The sequence below is a fragment of the Echiichthys vipera genome (genome assembly GCF_963691815.1).
Source record: "Echiichthys vipera genome assembly, chromosome: 19".
NCBI classification, from domain to species: domain Eukaryota; kingdom Metazoa; phylum Chordata; class Actinopteri; order Perciformes; family Trachinidae; genus Echiichthys; species Echiichthys vipera.
In genome coordinates, this window is record NC_139844.1 from 11,899,627 (window position 1) to 11,918,917 (window position 19,291).

Below are 19,291 nucleotides of genomic sequence, written 5' to 3' on the forward strand. Positions count from 1 at the left end.
ACATTTGCAAGTCCTGGTAATCACATACGGTAAGACTGGACTATAACTATAAAAGCCAAGGAACAGAAGCACAGAATTAGTCTTCACAGAAAGAGGAGGACTCTTCTTACTTCAAGGCTTTCAGGAGCTTTACGAAGCCCATCATGGGGGGTACCAAGCTTTGTCTTTTGTTGCTCATGGGCACATACGCACTAGCCCGTAAGTATTATGTTTTTATTCTGAGCCTAATAGAATTTAAAGGTATAGTTTTATATTTTAAATGTAAATCTATTGGAGAGATCATAGATTTGTATGTGACGGTATTAGATAGCATGTTCAGTACTAACTCAAAGCTAAAAAAAACAACAACAACTTAAGCATGGTTTATTTATACCTGTACTATTATATTTTATATACAGTTTGAAATACTCGTGGTAGGAAGTATGTAATTGTTCTCAGCTAAGTTTTAGAGCAGCTTGTGGCTTTTTGAAATGTCAAGGAAACACATTTCATTTTTTGATCCTCTACAGAGCAAGATGTGGGAAGTGCTGATGAATCTCCAGTTTGCCTTTGTGAGTTGCTTTTTTAAAACTTGATTATTTTATAAATTATTCTAAGATGTAATTTAACGTGATAAATACACCTTTGAATCCTTAGTGATGAGCCTGCATGTCAGCTATCACATATCATGTTTTCTTACTATTCAAGTAGTTAAAGGTATATAAAGTCTGTGAATTTATAATATAAGAATTTATAATATAAGTTGTATAAGAAGTTATTATATAAGATGTAGAGTGTATTAAACACGTACATTACAAAGCTCTAACTGATGTTTCAAATTCATCTAGTGTCCAAAAGATTCAAGAACTTCCGGCGGTTTGTGTACGACTATGAAGCTGAGACCTTTAACGGCGTGAATGGAGCTACCGACAATAAGAGCGGCCCCAAAGTCTCCTGCAGAGTATGTCTCACAGTCTCTTATTGCAAGAACAACAGTTTTGTGAAATTGAATAGAAAACAATAGAACTAAACAAATGTTTACTCTGTTGCACAGGTTGAGGTTGAAGTGCCACAGACCTGTAGTTTGATCCTCCGCACAACAGAGTGCTCTCTGAGCGAGATCTCTGGCGTGGATGCAGCAGGGAACCCAGTGTATCGTCCTGCTGAGGGAGCACAGGCTTTCAAAGCTGCCATGAGCAAGTAAGTTGTTATGTTTCCAGCAAAGATTTAATATGGCTTAGTTTTTGTCTCCCCCCCTCTCTCTCTCGCCCCATTTCCTGTCTGTCCTTTCTAATAAAAGGCTTGAAAACTGCCAGAAACTAATTTTTTAAAAAAGAGATTTAATATTCAGCTGTATTTTAGTAGTAAAACTGAGGACTGTATGATCAGAAAAGTTTCTGAAGTAATAAAAGAGAAGGATGGGCCAAATGGCAGGTTGTAAATGATGATCTGTCCACTTCAACAGAAACTCCTTGAAGATTACAGTCGAAGGACAGACTGATGTCAAACTCTACCCCGAGGATGATGAGCCTGTCAACATTCTGAACATCAAGAGGGGAATTGTCTCTGCTCTCATCCTGCCAGAAATAGAAGAGGAGAAGAACAACAAAATGGTAAACCCCCCCCTCCTGTTTTATTGCCCTACTTTTGTATTGTCAGTATTTACAGCAGTTGCAAATCAATTCAGGTCGAGTCATAGTGTAGAGCTTGATTCTGATCATGGTGTAGACTCATGCAAAGATAAACAAGTTGCACAATACGTAGATAAGCTGCCCCAGTCACAGGTGATAATACACTCCTGTAACATCATGTTCTCATGATGACAATCTTCAGCTGCAGGTCAAAGTCCCTGATAGGTTTATCTTGCTAATGGCAACACTTGCTCTCATAATGGGGGGTAATCTTCAGATCAATTAATAATAATAAAGGACAAAAAACATGTTTACCATATTTTGTCATTTTATTTTTTGATTTTTTTCCACTGTGATCCATATTGATGATGCCTCTCGTCATTTTCAGCCCACTGTGCATGGAGTTTGCCCCACTGACTTCAGCGTCAATGCCAGAGAGGACATCGTCACCGATGTGACACTCAGCAGGGATCTTTCCAAGTGTTACTCCTTCTTTGCCCACAGACAAGCCACCAGTCCCCTGGCTCTCATCACCGGCATGGTAAGTCATTAGGCAACAATCTTGTACTGTCATCATCACAAACTAGAGCCAAGAGTTGTTGGATTGTGTACAGGACTAAATAACATAATATCATTTAAAATAAGCTATATTTTCATGCCATAAATCCACTGATGAGCTGCCAGGAAAAACATGAAAAGCAAACCCAAATAACAACATGAAATATACAGTATCTTCAACATGCTAATTCGTCACTGTTTTCCAGTAGTCCGCTCATCTTAATAAAAAACAAACAACACATTGATGTTGTCTTTTTACCATCAGAACTACCCTCTGTCGAAGATGATTGGTAGCACCCAGACTTGCAACTACAAGTTTGACAACCAGAGGAAGCACATGACCAGTGGAACTTGCACAGAGAAACACATCTTCCTGCCCCTCTCCCACCAGTAAGTTTTCAAACAATAAAGAGTGTTAGATAGAGACTGTGATAGAGAGCCATACTTCCTAGTTGATGTTGAAGTTTGTTTCATGCTTTAGTGTGTCCGTATGTTTTCATGAATGATGTACTGGTATGAACATTGTTTTTTCTGAACTGGTCGATATTTCCAAAATGTTCCAAACAGATAAACAAAGGTTTATATCAAATAAAAGGATTTTGAGTGTATTATTCCCTGTTATGACCATTCTTTTTAAATTCTCTCATCTTCTGCAAACAGGAATGAATATGGAATTTCCACTCTTGTGAAGCAGACTGTGACTTGGATAGAGAGTGCTAAGATCAATGACAGAATCTTTGACCGCAGTGAGTGTTTCACTTTTAAAAATGGCTTGTAAAATGTCCAAATGTGCGCAGTATGTCAAATGTGTCCAAATTTGCATCATTTTCTTACCGATTGTGATCTAATTCTGTGCAGATGAGAACAACCTGAAGGACTTGGCCATGGAAGTAGTTGACGACAAGTCTCCTGTGCAGACCAAGGATGCTGCCATTGCCACCATGCAGCAGCTGAACACCCTGTCCCAGACCACTAAGGGCGAGGAGCGTGCCAGCCTCTTCCGGAAGCTGGTGTCTGAGCTGCGTGGCCTGAAGGTCGACGTCCTGGGATCTGCTACTGAAGAGATGATGGACATGTCCCAAGCTCTGACATGGCAAGCTCTTGCTCAGTGCGGCACCCCAGAGTGCACCAGCGCAATGCTGAAGATTCTCAGGACCTTTGAGGAAGGTGCTGTTGAAGTTGATGCGGTTGTCTACGCCCTGGGACTGCTCCCTAACCCCTCCCGCCTCATGGTTAAGGACATGCTGGCAATGGCTAAGTACCAGCAGACCAAAGCCATCATGTATGCCCTGAGCAATGTAGTCAGAAAGTAAGTAAACCTACATATCGTCTTTTTTAAATCTGAAGAAAGCTTCCTCAATACTGCAGCAGTGAGTGTTATTTTTTTCACTAATATCTAAATTTGTCACTAGACTGTACCATGCTGAGGGTGTTACCCCCGAGATCACTGCTGTCTCTGAGTTCATGGCTTCCCTTCTGGGCCCAGACTGTGCTGGGGAGAAAGACCTGACCTTCCTGACCTTGAGGGTAAGTAACCAGCTGTAAACACAGACAGGTTATAATCATATTACTTTTTATGGCAACTTTCAGTTCCTTGTTTTTTATATTGTCTATACTATTCTGTTCAGGTTGTTGGTAACATGGGAGATGCAATGGAGGCTGCTGATGCTGCTATTAAGACCACCCTGGTGAAGTGCATGAGACAGCCTGCAACCACGCTGTCTGTGCAGCTGGCTGCCATCCAGGCTTTCAGACGCATGTCTGCGACAGATGAGGTAACTCAATTACACCTCCACATTGAATTGTATCCTAGATTCCCAATTTTATAGTTTGGTGTTTCCAGAATGACAAACATTTTTGTTGCTTTTTCGATCCAGGTTCGCTCTAACCTCCAGAGGGTCAGCCAGTACCCCAAGGGTGCTGTGCAGAAGCGCCTGGCAGCTTACCTGATCCTGATGAGGAATCCCCAGGACAGTGACATTGAGATGGTGAAGAAACTGCTTAAGCAGGAGCAGAATATGCAGATAAAGTCCTTTGTGACGTCCCACATCTACAACATCATTTCCTCCACCGATTCAGAGACCCAGAAGTAAGAATGGAGCAACTGTAATCCAACAGTATATTTTATGCTTTATTTAATGGGGATACTGTACTGACTAACAACCTAACATCTTATATTCAGCTGATTTTTTTTACACATCATTATTACTCCAGGCTTGGTCAGAAGATAATGGCTGCCCTGCAGGACACTGACGTCGCCACACACAGCGACTACACCACAAAGTCCCGCAACTACAAGCTGGGCATGGCACATGAGAGCATGCAGGCCGCCATGCAGGGCAACCTTGTCTTTGATCCCAGTAGCCAAATGCCTAGGGAGATGATGCTTGAAACTACACTAAAAGTTTTTGGTTTCAACATGGATCTTTGGGAGGTATGTAATGCTGTCAATAATAATAATCAGTAATTAGTTGCTCTTTTGTTGGACTTCCAACAATTTGCCCGACACTAACCATCTGCCCCTGAAATAAAAGCGAAAGGGCATTTGTAAGGTTCAGGCTTTAACAAAGTAAATGTGACAGTGTTTTTGAATCCCATTGTTTTATTTTTCTGATAGATTGGCATGGAAGGAAAGGGCTTTGAGCCAACCATTGATGCTTTGTTTGGAAGCAATGGCTTCTTCCCTGACACTTTGGGCAAGACATTGTACTGGACTTTAGACAAGATACCACCAAAGATGAAAGAGGAACTGGGGAAATGGGTTTCTCCCCTGGACACAGAAGGACGGAAGGTATATATTGTGTGTTATTATTTCTGTTGAACACTCTTACATTGATTCCAACGAAACTTATACAACTATTTTCTCAGATTCCCGAAGATCTTGTGAGAGAAATTGTTCGCAACTTCAACAAGTTGGTAAAGGATCTGCAGAGTCAAGAGAGCCCAGAGGCCATGGCCTACCTAAGAATCATGGGTGTTGAGCTTGGCTACATCAAAGGCAGTGAACTGAAGTCCATTGCAAACAACGCAATAATGTATGCAGACATTCTCATGCACATAATTCCTACCCAGGTACGCTTCTGTTCTCCTGTTATCCATTTAATATAATGCCTATCTTTTTCTATACCACAGCGAGACAGAATTCAGATTGACCGTTGATTCTTTTTCTCAGGTTGTGGCTAAAATGATGTCCAGCACTGACAATGAGATCTTTGCCCATTACATCTTCATGGACAACAAATTCATCATGCCAACAGCATCTGGCTTGCCTCTGACATTTGGTCTGTCTGGTACCTTCACTCCTGGAGCAAAGGGAGGTCTTCGCATGGCTCCAAACATGGTAAAATTCCCATCTTTTGTTCTTAACCTACCCTCAATGCTGTTTCAAAAAAAGAATAATTGTAGTTTTATTATTATGCTGTTGTTATTTTATTGATCAAATTGTTAAAATCTTTGACAACAATAATATTTTAAATATAAGTAGTAAAATACACTGTAGTAGCAGTTTATCTATTATTATAGCAGTGCCATTTTATATTTTTTCTTGATTCTGAAACTAATTTAATTTCGTGTGAACTGTTTTTATTCACAGAAGGAGCTGCTGTTCACACCCTCTGTTGGAGTTGAGTTTGTGACTCAGATGGGAGTTCATGTCCCTGAATTTGTTGTGTCTGCTGTTGAGATGCGCACCAACCTGTACCACGAGAGCACACTCAATGCCAAGATCACCATGGAACAGAACCAGGTCAAGCTGTCCATCCCTGCCCCACAGGGCACCACAAAGCTTTTGAGCGTCAGGTAACAAATAACATACAATACATTCATAGCTTATATTTAATTTATTAAATATTTTAAGTGCTCTAATAGTAGATGGCACTCTTTATTACATCATGTAAGTTATTACACAATGGAAACTTATTTTGCTTGTTTTCTCGTTGAAATAGCAATAAAGTGCTTATTGTGGGTGCTGGTCAGGCCACAGTGATCCCACACACAGAGGGTGAAACAAACTGCCGACCTCTCTTCTCTGGAGTCAAATACTGCACCAAAACACTCCGTGCCAACACTGGTGATAAGACTGCTGCTCCTTACTTCCCCCTGAATGGAGAGACTATGTAAGTTGTTCTTTGAAGAATCTGTGATTATTTTTGTCATTTTAATATAACTGATTGCAACAAACTGAATGATCATCATTCTTTAAGTCAGTGGTTCTCAACCTTTTTTCAGTGAGGTACCAACTGTGAAATATTTTTTCAGCCAGGTACCCCCTAACGAGCGCAAAACCTTTTTGGTTGAAAAAAAAAAGACTTAAAACAGAGCGCTGTGCCATCAGTGTCTGATTTATTAAACTTTGGAACTGATAAACATGTGCAAAATTCAAACATTTGAAAAATAAAACAATTTCACACATTTTAAATGTTAATAATCCGTAACTAAATGTATTGCAAATATTTCTCATCACTTAAATGTAGTGATTCAAACTAATATAGTGAACACAGTCATTGATTTACAATTCCTCTGTGACTTAAAGTTTAAGCCACAGAGAAATTGTAAATCAATGATGTCCCGCCTCTGTAATGCCACAAATGTAAATGTATAATACAATGTATTTTTGTGGTTTTACAATATCATAGTTGAGAGATCTTTGTTCTTTTCACCCTAGGTTTGCCTTGGACATCAAGCCTTCCAAAGAGGTCTCTGAGTACACAGCCACCATTGCCTACAATCTCCTCAGCGAAGGAAAGGATGGCCGCCCCCAGAAGGTGGATTCTTTGAAGTTTGCCCTAAGAGCTGATGGTATGAAATGCTTATTTGCAAAAAAATATATTTATAATAATTATTACGTTTTTGTAGGTGCCTCAAACACCTTTGTAGTGATGATTTTATAGTGTTACATACATGAGTAATCAAGTTATACTTTTTTGAACTTTAGGTGATCAGCCTACTGAGGCTACAGCCACCATGAAGTACAACAGGAACAGGAATGTCTTTACCACCCAACTCGAGATACCTGACTTTGACGTTGAGACTGGCATTAAGGTTGGCATGACCGACAGCAGTGCCAAAGGAAAATCCATTACTCTTGAGATCTCCAACAAGAATGTGCCCCAGCTCTCTCTGACTGGCCGTGCCAAGTGAGTCAACCCAAAATCTTACTATTAACAGACTCAATAAATTTTATATCTGACTTAGAGATATGTACTGAAACACTCCCCATATCCACATTTACACAACATAATTTTATATAGATTTTACAGTATATAGACATTCAAATTATCATGTTTTTTATTAATCCCAGGGTTCAGGCTATGACTGATGGCATGCTGCAGGTCCAGCTGTTAGTCCCCTCACTCAACACTGACGCAGCCATCACTGCTACCATGAACAAAGCTGCTGGACTCACCATGGAGCTAAAAAGTGATGTGAAGCTCTCAAAGACCTCCTCCATTCAGGCAGTCACATTCAAATATGGTAGGCCAGTTTAAAAAAATACTGCTAATGAATGGCTAACTGGGCAAAGATCATTTCCGGCATTTCGCACTATCTCACACAGTCTCTGTCTCAAATGCAAAAGTAAAATGCTAAATGCTTTGTATCTCAGGTGATGACCAGGCTGAGGTTCAGCTAATGTCCAATATGAATGCTGATACTAGTATCCTGGTGCCTTACACTCAAGCTCTCCAGTTCGGGACCGCCATGTATGCGGAGGCACTCATGGAACACAGGATTGTCAATACCAATATGAAACTGCGTCATGTCCTCAAGAAAGCAATTGAGGTGAAAATAATATTATCATTATAATTATTTCAGCAGACCTTGACTTTGTTCTAGTTCTTCAATACTAAAGCATGAGACGTGGTGTTTTTTATCAGGCCACTGGTAACTGGATGAACAAGGTTTCAGCTGATGTTCCCTATGTTGAGACTCTGACAAACAGAATTAAAAATGTGGAAATGCCTACATTGCCTGAAAATCTCTTCATGAACATGTAAGCAAACCCCCAGTCTAATAACTATTATAATTTTACACATTTTACCACCAGTTAAATGCCTGTTTTAAATTACATGATAACACGATCTGCTTTAATCCTTTCACCAGTGATAGCACATTCAAATGCCAGTTCAACCAGGACCACTTGACCATCAGAGTCCCTCTGCCTCTTGGAGGCAAGACATCTGAGGAGCTAAGGATACCTCCAATGGTCAACTCCCCACACATCGCAATGCCTCAGCTGGGCATGGAGTTGGGCTCAAAGGAGATTCAAATCCCCACTTTTACCATCCCTTCTGAATATGATCTTACTCTGCCTCTTATGGGAATGTTGGAAGCATCTACCAAGGTCAACAGCAACTATTACAACTGGGAGGCAACTGTGTCTGCTGGTAACAACACTTCAGAGTCTCCAAGCTACTTGGCCAAGTTCAGCGTCATGGCTGACAGTCCAATCAAACTTCTCTCCTTCTCAACTGAGGGTAAATTTATCTTGATTCTTGTCTTTTATTAAAACAATTATACATTTATTTAACTCTAGAAAAACAATAACATTTGATACTAATCCATATTTTACTGTTTTGTCTGTTTTAAAGGAGCTACAACAATCACAGACACACCAGAGAAGACTATGAAATTCACAATTGATGGTTCCCTAAATCACATGCTCATGAACACAGGTTTTAATGTATTGGAAACCATTGCTGTCACAGACAATGTAATGTCAACAGGAAGGTATAATATCTATGCCAATGCCCCTGCGGGTCTGGACACTTCTCTGACTACTACCACCCAGGTCACACTAGACTCAAAAATGCTCTCTGGAGACATTAACACAGATGGAAGCGTCACTGTTGGACCCATGACTGCTAGCACAACTTATCTCCACACCTTCTCTGTTGAGCCAGCGAAGAAAGAAGCTAAACTGGAGAGTACACTGAGGGTGAACTCAGAATTCCTGAAGGTTGCCAACAAGATCAAGGCATCATATGCAAATGAAGAACTTCTGGTTGAATCTAACACCAACATGAACACTGACCCCATCAAGCACACCACCAAAATGAGCCTTAGCTACAAAGATATCAAGCTTACCATCCAGACTGACTCTGTGACCAAGGCTGATGAGCGAATGCTTCGTAGCCAGATGGAATTCTCTGCCTTTGATGGACAGGCCAGCCTCCGGATAGAGAATCAAGCTGATGACACAGTGAACCGTGCCTACTCTTTGCTAACTGGGTCCATGAACCCCTCTGGCTTGGAGATCAATACTGATGCCTCCTTGAACATCTTCTCAAGCCTTGCCTCTCACAAGGCAACCTTGGCCTTGAACATGAATGGCCTGACCACCAGCTGTACAACAACTGCTCAGCATAGCCCAATGACCTTCGAGAATGTTTTCCATGGTGGAGTTGACACCCTTGGTGCCACTGTGTCCCTCACCACTAAGGGAGCCATTAAAGAAAACAAGGCTGAGCTCAATGTTGAGGGAAAGATAGCAAGCACTGAAGTGTATCTCAACGGCATCCTAAAGGGTAACCTCTTTGATATCAACACCATGAACAGAGTGAACCTACGACTGAATGAAGATGGCTTGATCCTCTCCAACAACATCGTTGGATCTCTCAACGAGATGAGGACTGAAAATACCCACTCACTGTCTCTTACCCTGAAATCCTTCACCCTCCACTCAAAGACTGACAACTTCCTTGACAAAAGAAACTCCTACATGCATGACATCACGGTTAACATGCAGCGTTATTCTGCCTCTGTAAATGTGAAAAACGACCTGAAGATTATGGAGATTAACTTTGTGAATGATGCCCAATTCAAGGCAGAGCCCTATAACATGGAGCTGACTGGAACAATGATGGGAGTCTTTTCAGAGGAAGAGCTCAAGCACACCTATGAAGTCAAGTTTGTTGACATGGTCCTCTCTACAAAGTGCAATACCAATGGTAAACTCCTTGGAGCTCAAATGACACATACCACTGATATGGAGGTTGCTGGTCTGACCATAAAGTTCAACAATGTGGCTAACTTCAACTCACCAGTTCTTCGTATGGACAGTACAATCAAAACTGTTGCTGAACCCTTTACTCTGAACATCGATGCCATTTTCAACTCAGATGGTGCGGGGTATCTGTATGGTGAGCAGAGCGGTGAACTATACAGCAAATTCCTGCTGAAGGCAGAACCCCTGCTATTTACACATTCATTTGAGTACAGAGCCTCATCCACCCATCAACTAGAAGACAGACCTGTGATCAAAACCAATATGGACAACAAGTTCAACAGCATGCTGAGTCTCCAAGAGCAAAGTGTCACACTTAAGATAGCATCCACAGTGAACGAGCACACCTTTGATCAAGAAATTAGTGCCTATAATAATGCAGAGAGAATGGGCATTGAGATGTCAGGAGCCGTTTCAACTATACTCTTCAGTGAAGCCAATCAAGATTACGCCATCTCTGGATTTGTGAAATATGACAAGAACAGTGACAGCCACTTGGTCCAGATTCCATTCATTGAGCATCTGCCTGAAGTTATTGAAAACATAAAGATCACAATGGTGAGGATGATGGACCACAGCATTGAGATGCTGAAAGACATCAATGCCAAATATGAGATCAGTGCCAAGATTCAGAACAAAATGTCAGAACTGAAGCAGGTAATCGACAACTTTGACTTCAACCTTTTTGTCCAAGACCTGAGAAAGTTTTTCAACTCAGTGGAAAACTTCATGACCAACCTTACAGCCAAGTTCCCAACTGACAAAGTTATGAATGTGCTGAAATCAATGAAGGATGCTATAATGACTTGGATCAAGAAGTACAACATTGCTAACAACTTCAATGTAATTTATACCAAAATAGAGGAGATCCTCTCCAGCTATGAGGTTGAGAAGATAATTGGAGCCATCATGGATGAGATTGTCAAAATGATGAAGCAGTACCAGGTGAGGGAAAAGATGCAGTCTGCAATTGCTGCTCTCAAGTCAATTGACACCCAGCCCTTGATCAAAAGAGTTATGGTACCTGTTCAGGAGCTTGTGGATGAACTCTATTCCTTTAACTTCAAACAGCTGATTGATGACATGAGTGACTATTTCATGAGGATGGCCCAGAAAATAAAATCTTTTGATTTTGACACATTCACTATGGAATTGAAAGAGAAAATTGCAGATATTGGCAAAATCCCCTGCTTTGGAAAACTCTACGGAGATTTCAGAGTTACCTCACCTCATTATAAATTCAGGACCACTGCTGACCTTGAGAACACCACAACTACATCAGTCACACCAGAGTTCAAAATCAACTTTAACTCACAGGCTACATCTACTTTGAAAGGAGGCCTTGACTTCACTATGGACGCCAGTGCTCATTTTGCAGCACCCAAGATGAATCGCCTGTCCATCTCTGAGAATGTTAAGGTTGACCACTCATGTTTCTCACTTGACCACAAGGGAACAATGACTCTCTATGCTCTGTCAGCTCAAGCTTCTGTTGACACTACTGCAAAAGTCAATACTGAGATCTATGTTGCCGAACTTGTCAACAATGCATTCTTTGCCCTGGTCAATGAAGTTTCTGCGACTGTGCAGACTTCCTACAAACATGACCTCAATATGCCACTCTTAAACATCTTCAGTGAAACATCAATGAATCAAAAGAATGTTCTCCTGATTAAGGATGGCACTGCCAGCCTGACCATTAACAACCTAGCCAATGCAAAATATGCAGTCCAGGACTTCTTTGATGAGGTAACTCACAAAAGTGACATGGAGGTGGTCATGGATCTCCACACAGCCAAAGTGACCTTTACTGGAGCGACAGGTAGCATGCACTTCAAACTGAATCAAAATGTGGTTGTCGATACATGCATTTTCCGCCACATAATCATTGATGGCAAGTTTGAGACAGAAACACCTATCATGAAGGGCAGCGTTGCAGATGTCAAGTTCCAGGTCAATGCTGGAGACATGAAAATTGATTTCACTGCCTCTCACAGTGCAGAGCTAGCTGGACAGGTTGAGGGAACTCTCTCAAACTCTGCACTTGCTTTGGTCACACCTAGTGAGTTTATGTTTGACACTAAGAACAAGGGGAATGTCAAGGTTGCCCTTCCATTCAAGCTGTCTGGAAAGATGGATCTTCAGAATGACATCTCTTTTACCCTGAACTCTGAAGTGCAACAGGCTAGTTGGACTGGTCTGGCTAGATTCAACCAGTACAAATACTCCCATTACTTCACCATGGATAATGGAGACAGTGAAATTAACATATTTTCCCAGATCAATGGAGAAGCAAATCTGGATGTGCTGAAGGAGCCTATCACCATTCCTGCAATAACTGTGCCATTTGTTGGTATGAGGACACCAAGAGTGGAACACTACTCTCTGTGGGAAGACACTGGCCTGAGCTACCTCCTGACCACAACTCAGCAGACATTTGACATGAACTCCAAGATGAAGTACATGAAGAGCCCTGAGATGATGACCATTAACATTAATGTGGATCCAATTATCAGTTTCATTAATTACAGGGCCAAATCTCTGCACAAGAAAGTGCTCATCGGCAAGGATAAGGCTGCTGCCATCATGGCTACATCTTATGACCAAGCAAAGGCAGAGTATGAAAAATATAGCATTGAGTTGCCCAAAACCATTACAGTCCCTGCTTACAAAGTTCCAGTGATAAATGTTGAGGTGTCCACATTCACCATTCCCCTGCCCGACGTCAGTCTCATCACAATGCCTGCTCTGCATGTTCCATCTGCCCTCAGCAAGCTAACTCTTCCAAAAATCACTCTGCCCAAAATTCAGAGCATCAGGATCCCAGTTCTGGGTGATCTGACCTATGAGTTCTCCATGAAAACCGCAATGGTCACGCTCAAAACTGATGCCAGCATCCTTAATCAGGACAGCATTCTCATCAAACTTGATGCTTCCTCCATCTCTGAATTTGAGTTTCTGCGTGGAAAGATTGAGGGCAACACCAATGTGATCACAGATGGTGGATTAAAAATGGCCTCTGCCCTGGCTATAAAGCATTCACTGTTTGAGGGAAACCATGGCAGCAGAATCACCTTAAGCTATGAAAATGTCGATACCTCCATCACCAATTCCGCAAAGGTCAATGTACCAGACATGACGATGGAAATATATCAAGAGATTACTGGAAATCCAGAGGAAGGCCTTGTTGTCTCCATGTCCACTCCATCTGCAGGACTAATTGCACTTCAAATGCAGACTAAGGGCCCAGCACAAGTGAAAGCAAGACTCTACGGTCGCTACCCGGTAAGAAAACTTTTTTCTTATTTGTTTGCTTATTAAAACATTTGATTGTGATTTCAATGTTAACGGTGTATTTATATTTTGAAAAATTAATTTCATGTTTATTTTCCTACAGTCTGAGCCAACAACCGACATTGATATCTTGGGTCTGAAGATGTCTGTCATGAACTTTGAGAAGCTGAACCTTCAGACAACCTGGAACATGGAGATGCCATATGAGATGATGCTGGGACTGAAGAAACATGTGCCCACAGTCATGGAAATGGTGTCTGATCCTGCTGTAAGAACATATAACACAATCTACAAATTTACCAGAAACCTTGAGGGTACTTTTGAACAGGCCACAGAGAAGTATAAGAGTATGTGCAAGAGGGCTGTTGACAACCTTGCAGCAGTAAATCCTTCTTATTTTATGACAACTGTCATAGATAAGACCATTGTAATCCTGAAAGAGTACCAAAAGAAGGTTGAAATAGTTCTTGATGCTGTTGTTAAATTCCTGAGAGAGACCAAGTTCCAGATCCCTGGGTATGAACAGAGGCTGTCTGGGCTTGAGGTATACCAGAAATGTAGTGCTTTCGTTGCCGATGTATCTGAGGAGGCTGTTCTGAGGGTTCCTGAGTACTTTTCCACAATGTTTGAAGCAGTACTTGACTATTTCCAAGCCATTGAGTTCACACTTCCCGGCTCTAACTACATTGTCAATGGAAAAGAAATTCTTGATGACTTGTTTGTAGCTTTGAGGAAAATTCAGGATCAAGTGATTTTCACTGTAAGGAAACTGAGGGACATTCAGCTTGAAGATGCTTTTAACAAATTATCTGCATTCATGCAGTTTACCACTAAACAAAGTGAAAAGTTTCTCCAATTCCTTAAATCTCACAATGTAGAGAAGCTCTCCACTTTCGTGATGGATGTATACGATGATGCCATCAACTCTCGTGTACTGGCTGATGTTACCAAGCAGGTTGAAGAGGCCCGCAAAATTGTTGTAGAATATCTAAAAGCTGTGAGAGCTAAGCTCCAGACTATTTTGGCTGACATGTCTTTTGAACAGCTTCAGGCTGACATCCAGTCCTGGATTGATTTATTGGCAAAACGTCTGAATGCTTTCCACAACAATGTTATTAAGACCCTTAAGGAGAAAAGCAAAAATGTTGAACCATTTGTGAGAGTAGGTGACAGACAGGTGGAAGTTGACATTCCTCTACCATTTGTTGCAAGTTTCCACTAATTGACTGTAGCTTACCAGGATGTACTACAGTGTTTGTATTGACTGGAGCTGCTGTGTGACCATGTGGTGTGTCTCTCTACTCTGTTTTCAAATTATTAATTTTGTTTATTTCACTTTAGACTCACAATTGTTCTGGTCATACCGTGCTCCTTTTGTGTCTTGTACTATTTAAAAAAAATATGTGGCCTTCAATAAAGAAAGTTTGTACTGCATACTATGATCTCTGTGCCTTTCTTCCTATATATAATTTGTCTAAACATCTTACTTCTGGGCAGGTTTATATAAAGCACATGTAAGCAAGGGTACTATTATTAGATTTTTACAGTGGTAAACTTTTCTTCAGGTTGATTATTCCTCCTGATGCATAAATGTGCATTTTCCCGACATGAAGCACTTCAGTTTGAGTCAAAGTTGCACCCCTGAAACTCACAAACATACAGTATAGTCAATCCTTTAAAAAAAAAAAAACTATACTGAACACAGTCCTACAGTCCTCGTCTATTTGTGGTGCACAGTGGCTCTGTGGGAGCACCCTAAATTTTGTTGCACTGTACCTTGTGCAATGACAATAAAGGCTATCTTATCTTATATGGTATACTTTTAAAAAGCTCACTATACACTGCTGTCATATGCCCGTTAGTCATTTATATCCTTGGATCTAAATTTAACAGACACGCAAATAGTTTCTGTGGCACAAAACCTTACTTCTCATAAAACAATGAGACAAAGTAAGTCAGTTTGACAGTTGTTGTTATCAAAAGTAAGAAGCTAAATCCTAAAATAGACTCTTTGAAATTCATGAATCATTTGATCCACTGATGGCTATTGTCTATGTGTATTCATACAGTAAGCAGTAATATTCAGAGAAGTAGCAATATAACATTGAAAAGAAAACATTACTGTAAGGAGGAATGATCAGCTTAATGTAAAGTATCAAAAGCAAAACTCATAATACAGGACCACAAAGCAGTATTTTAATTCTGTAGCTTGTTGTAGTGGAGCTGTTTTGAACTTTGCTAGCTGGTAGTTAATTATATAAACCATGCATCATATTTGATAAGCTTGTCATGTGTTTTGTATGTAAAATAATAATCAGCAAGTTATCTACCAACTAGACAGAAACATTTAGTAGGGTAAAAAGTTAAAGATTTATAAAGTGTCATAAAATGTTAATACTCAGGAAAAGTACAAGTATCTCAAAACTGTACTTATCCTATCCTATCATAAAACCTACATTAAAGTGACAGGTAACTCCAAAAACAGAAAATTATCCAAAATGCAATAGATAATTAATTCACAAAATACAGCAACAAAGTCCATTTAATTGTCAATAAATGAATATCATTTTTTCAGGTATGTTGAAGATAAAGCCAGCTGTAACACCACACTAAGTATCGGTCTTTAGTGAAAAGAAATGAGGCAAAAGAATGGGAAAGTTGAGGTGGTGACAATTATCTTTTTATTGACTTTCCCAAAACAGTACCGCTTCTTCTCTTACATTCTGTGTTTTTTCCTCACGAAAATATCCATTGTTTCAATCGAACCTAGAAATGATGTCATTACATGAATGTGGTCATAATTTGACAAACTTACAAAGAAATGGGCTTGGCACATTTTCAGCATTTCTTCTCCATAGTTACAGTTTTATTCTTCAAATAAAGAAAAAAATGCTTATCTCATGTCCGATCATTGAATAATAACCAACTGACATTGGAAATCTGAGGCCCACGAGAGGGGCCAGTGTGGAAAAATTAACCAGTCCAGCACAATGCATTCCTGTCCCGTAAGTCAACAAAAAGCCCAGCAACAGAAGACAGGGAGGAATGTGACTTTTAGACCATTGTAACTCTGGTTGAATTTATAAAAGACACTCTTTTTAAACACTGAATGATCTCCACTGTCGTCATTTAATGAACCACAGAAAAAAAAAATACATGTTTAATGTGAAAAGAATTATTCATATAGGAAATCCACCAGGGTTTACACTGAATTCCCAGTGTTGAAACATCATCTGTAATATATGTTCATAGCTGTCATTTGAACAAGCACTCCCACCATGTGTAAAGGGAGAGCAACACAAGAGTTCTGTGTAGTCAGACCAAACATGAGTCAGCGAATTATCTCAAATATATTGATTTATGTTGATAACTTAAAAGCTCCAACAACATATTTGATTAAAATCAATTTTAGGTACATTCACGGTCATAATGGCAGACATTAAACACTTTTTTTTTTTCTAATCCATCTTTACGGCTGTAAACACACTTTTTAACATCTTCAGGAAAAAAAATACTACATTACATTAACTTTTTGTCTACTGTTATAGCCAAAAAGATACCATGTGTTTCAGTTTGTGTAATTATTGTCAGTTTGGTTTTTACAACATAATACAATCCCACCAAATTATTTCATTGCCACACTCTCACATAATCTCATATGAGTGTGTGCTACTGATTTATAGAGCTCTGACATAGCCTGCTCTTCTTTTAATGACATTTTCTAAGAAATCGTGTTTCACTGAGCAAAGCACTCACATGCTAAACCATCTCACATGCTCAACCTTCTCTTGGAAATATCACAACCATAACTGTAAATGAAGCCGTGGCTAAATAGCAAATGTCCAACATGTCTTTTGAGACACTTGAGATATGTCGGCCTGTGAGACAGACCTGGATTTCAGTTCAGAAACATGGTGAGATACCCTATGTGCTTCAAATCATTTGGTTCAGTTGAGCTCCTTTGCTGGCTGTATTTATAGGCTACAGTGTATTTGTGTGATTTGTTTTTTTCCCATTGTTTCATGATCCATGATCAAAAAAGCACCTATTTCATGAATACTTTCCCAAATTGCGTCATCGTAGTCACCATCAAAACATAACACTTGGGGTAGAAGCATGCCCAGCAAACTTAAAAAATATATATTTCTAGTGTTTTTACATTTAACTGTAACACAACTTCAACCTGAAATCTTGCAAAACTACACTGGACAATGTGGTTAGCCCTTTTCAAGGCTGGCCAATGTGTAGTCTCTGACACTATGGGCACCCTTGCACTGACACCAACTTATTAAACTTTCTCTCAATTGCTGTAGTGTTCAGATGCTGTGCAATTTTACAAAGTGGACATAAATAATGAGTGCAATTTCTTTCTTCTTTTTTTTGCTTTGCTTATTACAAAGTATAACCTTGGCAGTGAGGCAGTGACCTATGCAAACACGTTGAAACACAAAAGTGAGCAATTTAAACCGTGGCTCAAAAAGCAGGTCTTTGGAAATGACATGTCCACATTAGAAAATTAGTAAATAAGGCGTCCACTGACATGTAGCTAGTGTGTCCTGTCAAACTGGGACGTTACCCACAAAGAACATGCTGTAACCAGTGCATTTCACAGACACACACACACACATCCAGATTTGTGTGTTCAAAACAATTTGGTTGTAGTCATTAGTTTTGGTTCAACCGAGGTCGCCTGATTACAAGGGAGTAGGCCTAGGCCTATCCGAACCAGTGTCACTGCCCTTACATGTTCAGACACAGCTCCCAGCGGCGGAGGCGTCTTGTCTGCGCGTCACGGTTCTCCAGACAGCGTAGATTCACATCAAAACACAGCATTTGAGACAACTTTCTGATGGTGTTTTCCGTTTTTGTAAGGCTGCCCGCGTTGCAGTTTCGAATGCCTCCCAAATACCCTCCTTGGTTTTGGCAGAGCACTCCAAATAGTCATATGCGCCAATGCGCATGGCCATGGCCCGGCCATCCTCCGCTTTCACTGGCTCCAGCTTCAACCGGGACAGCTCGTTCTTTACGTTCTCGTCGTTGCGCAGATCTTTCTTGTTGGCCACTAATATAATGGGAACATTCGGACAAAAGTGTTTGACTTCAGGGACCCACTTTTCAGGGATGTTTTCCAACGAGTCCGGGCTGTCCACGGAGAAGCACATCAGAATGACATCAGTGTCCGGGTAGGAGAGGGGGCGCAGCCGGTCGTAGTCCTCCTGCCCAGCTGTGTCCCACAAAGCCAGCTGGACTTGCTTGTTTTCCACCTCTATGTCCGCCACATATGTCTCAAACACCGTCGGAACATACACCTCAGGAAACTCGTCTTTGCTGAATACGATCAGTAGACATGTTTTCCCACATGCCCCGTCTCCCACCACGACAAGTTTCTTCCGTATGTCTGCCATTGCTGCCCTTTTCCTACCTTCCACTGAAATGTGGCATCAAAGGCACGTATGGCGCCCGTGTGCTCACGCTCCCTGATTTTATACTCTAAACGAGATGTCTACCGTAAGCTGCGCCCGTCTACCAACTCCAGAACATTTACCAGCAACCCCTGCGATCTCTTTATAAAGCATAGGGTGGTTTCCTAAATATAGCAATCCAATCGGAAATAGGGAGGTGAGATCAGAGTTAGTAAAGGAAGAGGTGATTGGATCTCATTGGGTTTCCTTATGTAGAGGAGGGCCATGGACCACGAGGACCCACCCGACCCAGGATCAGCCAAAATCAACCAAATCCAACTGCACGATATATTACGCGGCACTTTTTTTTTGTAAAAAAAAGCAAAAAACATTTGACATAGCCTATTTTTTAAACATTTAAATAC

At 40.7% G+C, this 19,291-nt stretch overlaps 2 protein-coding genes across 2 annotated transcripts; one reads left to right on the top strand and one right to left on the bottom strand.

The window, feature by feature from the left end:
• Positions 1-143: 143 nt before the first annotated feature.
• Positions 144-14,686, top strand: LOC310962198 (apolipoprotein B-100-like; the record flags this gene model as incomplete). The annotated part of the gene is made up of 26 exons (XM_083934581.1): positions 144-198; positions 510-551; positions 828-940; positions 1,034-1,179; positions 1,445-1,592; positions 1,999-2,151; positions 2,434-2,558; positions 2,829-2,914; positions 3,027-3,477; positions 3,581-3,695; positions 3,797-3,943; positions 4,046-4,257; positions 4,383-4,602; positions 4,786-4,959; positions 5,037-5,240; positions 5,341-5,508; positions 5,761-5,966; positions 6,113-6,283; positions 6,832-6,965; positions 7,102-7,303; positions 7,468-7,640; positions 7,771-7,946; positions 8,042-8,157; positions 8,268-8,641; positions 8,756-13,455; positions 13,568-14,686. The coding sequence occupies 26 exons, from the start codon at positions 144-146 to the stop codon at positions 14,684-14,686; spliced, it is 9,930 nt and encodes a 3,309-aa protein (XP_083790707.1).
• Positions 14,687-16,574: 1,888 nt separating this feature from the next.
• On the bottom strand, positions 16,575-18,992 carry LOC310961887 (rho-related GTP-binding protein RhoB-like). Its single transcript, XM_083934179.1, has one exon. The coding sequence runs from the start codon at positions 18,867-18,869 to the stop codon at positions 18,279-18,281; it is 591 nt and encodes a 196-aa protein (XP_083790305.1). The 5' UTR covers positions 18,870-18,992; the 3' UTR covers positions 16,575-18,278.
• Positions 18,993-19,291: the final 299 nt, after the last annotated feature.